At 35.5% G+C, this 6723-nt stretch overlaps 2 protein-coding genes across 2 annotated transcripts; both read right to left on the bottom strand.

The window, feature by feature from the left end:
- Nucleotides 1-377: 377 nt before the first annotated feature.
- On the bottom strand, nt 378-4079 carry LOC131328440 (uncharacterized). The gene is made up of 3 exons (XM_058361385.1): nt 3591-4079; nt 2547-3485; nt 378-413 (listed from the first exon to the last, which is right to left on the bottom strand). The coding sequence occupies exons 1-3, from the start codon at nt 4077-4079 to the stop codon at nt 378-380; spliced, it is 1464 nt and encodes a 487-aa protein (XP_058217368.1).
- Nucleotides 4080-4152: 73 nt separating this feature from the next.
- LOC131329084 (uncharacterized) lies at nt 4153-6260 on the bottom strand. Its single transcript, XM_058362152.1, has 2 exons — nt 6110-6260; nt 4153-5215 (listed from the first exon to the last, which is right to left on the bottom strand). Exon 2 carries the CDS (start codon nt 5070-5072, stop codon nt 4182-4184), a length of 891 nt encoding a protein of 296 aa, XP_058218135.1. The 5' UTR covers nt 5073-5215; nt 6110-6260; the 3' UTR covers nt 4153-4181.
- Nucleotides 6261-6723: the final 463 nt, after the last annotated feature.

Genomic DNA, 6723 nt, shown 5'->3' with positions numbered 1-6723 from the left:
TCGCCAAAAAGCCTTTTTTAGCGAGAAATAGTTTTCCTCGCCAAATGTAACTTTTTGATGAGAAAATATTTTGTCACATTTTTTAGGATTCATTCTTATTTTTATATATAAGTTATTATTAATTATATTTCTATGTATTTTGTAATATCACGAGGGTATGACATAATAAACTATACCACTATGAAATTTATTAAAAAATAAAAGTGTTAAAAGGGAACAAATAGTTTTCATGATCAATCGCATTGACTTGGTGAAAAAACCTCATATTTGTCACTTTTCTTATTCTAATTAACAATGAAAGATATCTTGAAGTGTAGGTATCGATGATTTTTTCCATAACAGTGAAAAACTCAATAGAAGATAAAGTTAAAAACATCTTAAAGTACTGATGTCGTATTTAAAATAGCGTAAGTCTGTTGACACAGACAAAGCGTGCACAGATTGTGCACAGATCCTAATGTGGGGCCCACTACGGGTCCCATACAAAAAATCCTAGCCGTTCATTAGATTTAAAATATTTTTTCAAAGACCCCCGTGAAAAATTATTTTGATTCGATATCTATAAGTACTCGATCTAATCATATAAGTTTTCATTCAGTTCAAAGTTGAATGAAAAGTTAGATGATTAGATCAAGTATTTATAGGTATCAGATTGATCTGATTTTTTGTGGGGACCCTTGAAAAAATGTTTCAAATTTAATGAACGACTTGGATTATTTGTGTGGGACCCATAGTGGGCCCCACATCAAGATCTGTGCACGATCTGTGCCCCCTTTGTCTGTGTGAATAGCACCTCTCTTTAAAATATCTCAAAGTTGGATCATCACAATTCTATTCAGAACATCTACATAAAAATGCACTATTTTTCACAAAAAATATGCTATTTCATATGTATTGTGCATTCATGGTGTACATTTTTTTTCCCGTTAATTTTTTTTTGATTTTTATTTAAACCAACTTAGGCTCCGTTTTAGAACAAAAAATAAGTCCTTATTTTTTAAGAAGGCAATTTCAAGATAAAAAATTATGGGTTTATTGAAATTTAAAAATATGCAATATGGATCTTGTTTGAAAGATCTTGATGAGATGCAAAAAAAATTAAAAAATTATGTTTCATTTACTTTATTTTTGAGTTTGAAAATATGAAATAAGTTGCTTATTTTTTAAGAAGGTTTCTGGAACGGGGCCTTAATGATTCTAATGGCATTCCTTTATAACCAGATAAATATGTTAAGTATTAATTTCAAACGCAATTTTGTAAGTATCATGGATACTTTTATTTATACATATACATATTGTTTGTGTGTGTGTGTGTGTGTGATAGAGAGAGAGCGGGGGGGGGGGGGGGGGGGGGGGGGGGGGGGGGGGGTGGGGCAATTTAAAATTTCAAAAAATTTGTTAAAGATTAAAAAATTTAAAAAGTATTGTCTTTAGTGCTTTTAGTATGATCTTATATGAATATTTATAAATTTTGTTCATATTATTATAGTGATGATGAAAAAAACTACGAGTCTATAATACCCTTTGTATTTGGCCAAAAAGAAGATCAAACTCACTTTTAAAATTAGAAAATGAGGGTGATGCCTCTTGTTATTCATAATCTGATATTAAAATATTAGTACTAGGTACAAAAAAAACTTACCCCGAAAAAAACAATTAGTGGTTGAGATTCACTTTGATATATAGGGTCCCACACATCAAACTGGTCTCAACCACTAGTTACTCTTTTTGGGACACTCTGAGGTAAATTTTCTTTGTCCCTAACTTTTTCGTTGAAATATATCTCAAGCTTATGAAAATAAAAATCTCATTCCATAAAAGCTAGGATTATCCCATCAAAAAATGAGAATAATAACACATATTATTAGTCCTTCAAAAGTCGTTAGTTAGATAAAATTGTTGTGCTAGCAAAAAATTAACTTGTTCAAATAAAGTTCAGACACTATAAGACTACAAAAGGTAGAAAGACCAAAATTAATGTTGAAAAAATTAATTTGGAGTGGTGAAAGAGATAATATATAAATAAAGTTTCACCAACTTCATAGAAAGTACAACGTTGTGTGGTTGGTAGTTGCTTCACGTCTTATGGGAGAGGACCAAGGTTTGATTACCAGGTGCAAAAAATGCAGAGAGAATTACTTTTGTTTTGGTATTCTTTTTGTTTAGCGAGGAAAAAATTTCCTCGCCTATTGTTTGTAGTAATAAATTCATAGCCTATTTGACGACAAATGGTATTTGCGAGGAAAACATTTAGCAAGGAATTTAAACATTTAGCGAGGAAAAAATTCCTCGCAACACGTCAAAATAGGCGAGGAATTTGTTTTTCCTCGCTAATACTTTTTGCGACAGTGTTTTAGCGAGGAAAACTAGCGACGAAATTTTTCCTCGCTAATACATTTTGTGAGGAAATCAGGTGCTTTTGCGAGGAAACTAAATCCTCGCTATAGCCCTTTTGTGTTGTAGTGTCATGTACAAAAAAATTAACATTTCAAATATGCCTTAAAAAACAATAAAGGACAATGGTAAAAAAAATGGATTTTCCTTACTTGGTCAACGGTAGTGTCGTTTGCCTTTTGAGGGCATGTTTTGGCATTATGTCTTGGCTGCTTGCATACTCTACACTTGAGAGTTGTGTAATACCTCCTAACATCTCCGTTGGGTTTATTTGGTTCATCATCCCCTTTCCTCCTATTCTTTTTGGGTCTCCCACTCTTCTTTCTTAAAGGGGGAGGACCTATAGGATTAAATGGTGTATGAATCCACATTGTTTGGTCAGGAAGTGGTTTGATGATGAAGTTGTATATATTGGCAACTGTACTTATATGAAAGCACTCATGAACAAAGTCCAATGGGTCACTTTTATCTTCTATAATTGCAGCCATTCCATGTGAACATGGTATCCCACTTACATCCCACTTTCTACATGTGTACGTTCTCTCTCCTATGTCCATAACATGGGTTTTAAGTGTAGTAAGTACTTCAAATATTTTGCCACCACTGTAAATCACCTCACACTCCCCCATTAGCTTGCATGCTTTCTCAACCCTTCTTCTAATTCTTAGACAGACATTACCCTTCCAGCCTTGACACAAATGATTTCTTGTTTGCAACCTTGTCATTAGGTACCTTCTAATACTTTCAGTCATGGTCAAAATTGGTTGGTCCCTAGCATCTTTGATTGCTCTATTGAATGCTTCACTTGTGTTATTGTCCATTCTATTGCATTTAGACCTTGTTCCGTGCATGCACCTAGCCCATGTTGAGGGTTGTTCACTCATCAAATACTTATATGCTTCCACATCAATTGCTTTAATGGCCTCCATAGCTTGCTTAAACTCAAGAATTGTGTACACAGATGCAGCTCGCCACATGAGGTCTTTCCACTCTTTACCCTTGTACACTTTACTGAAATTGGAGTACATGTACCTCATGCAATATCTATGTTCCACATTGGGGTATAATTGTGCAAATGTTTGTGTCAATCCCTAATTCAAATAGAAACAAATTCAATGTAAATATATAGGCAACAGTTAATGAAGTAAACAAAAGTAGTGATTTAGTACAAAAGCAGTGATTAAGTATCTATATACCTTCTGCCTATCAGAGATGAAGCACCAACCCATTTCCTCTGGATTGCCTATCATGTCCATCAGACTCTCCAAGAACCAAGTCCAACTCTCTTTTGCTTCAGCCTCTACAACAGCAAATGCCAACGGAAACATTTGATTGTTGGCATCTTTGGCAGTTGCATGCATCAACTGACCACCAAATGGCCCTTTCAAAAAACAAGCATCTAATCCAATTATTGGTCTACAAGCTGCTAAAAATCCCCTCAATTGTGCAACATAGCTTATGAACATCCTTTTAAACACTGGTCCTTCGTTTGGCAATGGCCTATCCACCTTCAACTTTGCAGTACTACCTGGATTCTGTATTCTTACAATTTCACAGTAGTCCCACAACCTCACATACTGAACTCTATGATCTCCTTGAATCAGTTCAAGTGCCTTCCTCTTTGCCCTATAGACCTTGGTCTCAGAAACATTTAACAACCATTCCCTCCTAACTATTTTCTTCATTGAACTCACCTTAGTCTTTGGGACATCACTAACTTTCGCTAAGTACTTCTTGGAAAGCCAAGACGAGGTTGCGTTATTATTAGTGTACTTCCCAGTACATGATTATTGTTGATTTATCTTTTTTATTTGGAAGGATCTCTCTTCGTACATGAGAGAGACATGAAGTCTAAAGCCACAATCATGTGTACACTTCATAGTGACCCTCTTAGACTCATTCTTCAAAAATGTAAATATATACCCCTCCTTTATATGATATTCTCTCAACAGTTTGCTAAGAACTTGCACATTAGGGAATTTCATCCCTTCTATTAATTCAGGCTTCTTCATGTAATGTTCTTTGAACTCTGGAAAAATAGGTTTCCCATCCTCATCAATCACATCATCAACCAAATTGTTATCATCACTGTTAGAACTAAGGTCCTCCTGCTCATCACCTATGTTTTGACCCAAGTTTTTTCCTAAACCTACCAAGGGAAGATTGTCCTCTTCTTCCTCATCAGAAGACTCTTCTACCCCACTAAAAGACCCAGTGGAAGTTGAGCCATCATCATAGGGCAACCACTCAATGTCTGAGCTATCATCATCATCCATTTGGATCTCCCTATGACCAGTTTCATTTGCATCCACACCTTGAACTACACCTTCAAGTTCTAAGTCAACAACTTCATGTCCTTCCTTTACTCCTAAGTCAACACCTCCCTGTCCTTCCTCTACTTGTAAGTCAACCCCCAACTCAATTAAACAACCTTCGTCTACAGTATTCGTGTCTCTACCTATCACCTCCTCATCCTCTGAATCAACCACATTAGGACAATCAACATATATATCAATAGAGAAATACTTCATACCAGGAGAATGTGTTGCAAACATGTTAAGCATTTCATCATGAGAAGTCAATGCAACTAAGCCATTGTTCATGTCAGTGTTGGGAAGTCTATAAAACACACTAATGTTATCTTGTTGTGAATACCCTATCTCCTTAATTACAGTCATGAAATCATAAAATGAGAAGAAATCTGGATCTACCTTGCTTTGTGCAACAAACCCACCCAAGTATTCAACCTGCCCCCCCCCCCCTCACAAGTTTACCACCAACATGGATTTCCAAAGTACACCTAAAGTCAAGATTGTTTTCTCTGCAACAATTAAGTAAGATTATCAATAGGACCACTGGTGCCACAATGTAGACAAAAAAAGTATAAAATAAGATAATAATACAGACACATGCTCATTACATTAACAGCAATACATACATCTACAAATCTATCCATGACCCAAATCCCAAAACTGATAATATTGACATTCACAGTAATATACACATGCTCATTACATAAACAAATATATTGTTAATATATTACATTAACAATAATATACACTGTTAAATCAAATGAAATAATAGAACAGTTTATAAACAGATTGATCAGCCCTCAAAATTTGACCAGTTTACTAACAAATCAAGCCCTATTCGAAGTCCGAAAACTTAAATCAATGAAATAATAGAACAAAAAATCAAGTAACATGCAAGAAAAATTATTACATTCCAATTTCAATTACAGGAAATCACAACAGAAACATAATCGAGACAAGCAGTAGAACCTCAATTTTTAAGTGCCAGAACAAAACCCCCAATTTGTAATTCCTACTTTTAGTGTTTTAGATTAGGGTTTTAGTTCAAATCCCCAGATGGGTAATGTCATACCTAAAATAAGAATATAATCAGAATATCCCTAATTTTTATTTCGAAATTTTAGGGTTTTGAACATTTTTAATTCGAAATTTTAGGGTTTTAGTTGAAAACCCTATTTTTGAATTGAAAAACCACGTAAAAAATTAACAACTTCGATCAATGGGTTAGGGTTCAAAATCGTACTTAAAATGAACATATATGAGAATATCCCCAATTTTTATTTTGAAACTTTAGGGTTTCAGCTCAAAACCCAAATATCGAACTCAAAAACCACGTAAAACATTTAACAACTTCGATATATGGTTTAGGGTTACTTAAAATCAACAGATATGGTGCGACTTACATGGTGGACATTGCAGAAATGACCCGTTTGTCCACACTTTAGGGTTTAGCTGTGACTAGAAATTAAGCCGAGGGTTGTAGGATTAAGGGTGGAGGTCGATGATTTCATGTGGGTTGTAGGGTTCTCATCGTGTTTCTCGACTGGTGTGGTGTGGTTCGACTGGTGAGAGAGTGAGAGACGAGTGAGAGGGTCGAAGAGGTTCGGGGGTGGGGTAGAGGAAGAGTGAGAGAGTGATTGATTCAGGGTACAAAAATCATTTTTAACATACGAAGGGCATAATTGTCCTTTCACTCGTTGCCGTCCAATTTTTTAACGGAATTTGCCACAAGGGGTGAAGTTGTCGAGTTTTAATAGTTGAGGGGGTGAAGTTGTCGAGTTTTATAGTTGAGGGAGTGATGTTGACAAACCGTGATAGTTAAAGGGGTGTCCTTGCAATTAAGCCTTTTTTTTAAAAAAAAAACACCCCTTTAAATCTGAGCCGTCCAAAACACTTTTGAATGACTCGGATGCACCAAATGGACCGAACTGGTCCGGGGAAAATGGACAGGATCTGGCCCCATACTCCTCGGTCATAGCGAGGGTTGGCAATGGTGGTGGTGGCCGGTGGGTATATG

This window comes from Rhododendron vialii, chromosome 6a, assembly GCF_030253575.1.
Source record: "Rhododendron vialii isolate Sample 1 chromosome 6a, ASM3025357v1".
NCBI lineage: Eukaryota > Viridiplantae > Streptophyta > Magnoliopsida > Ericales > Ericaceae > Rhododendron > Rhododendron vialii.
Note: the sequence above shows the minus strand (reverse complement) of the source record. Positions and strands in the feature narration are given on the sequence as shown.

Bases quoted from the DNA above. Each gene is read 5' to 3' on its own strand.
- LOC131328440 (XM_058361385.1), bottom strand. From the start codon at position 4,079: ATGAAGAAAATAGTTAGGAGGGAATGGTTGTTAAATGTTTCTGAGACC. The intron at 3,486-3,590 runs GTATATAGATAC...TATTTGAATTAG, and splicing joins TCATCTCTGATAGGCAGAAG to GGATTGACACAAACATTTGC. The intron at 414-2,546 runs GTAAGGAAAATC...CTGTGTCAACAG, and splicing joins ACGACACTACCGTTGACCAA to ACTTACGCTATTTTAAATAC.
- LOC131329084 (XM_058362152.1), bottom strand. From the start codon at position 5,072: ATGACTGTAATTAAGGAGATAGGGTATTCACAACAAGATAACATTAGT.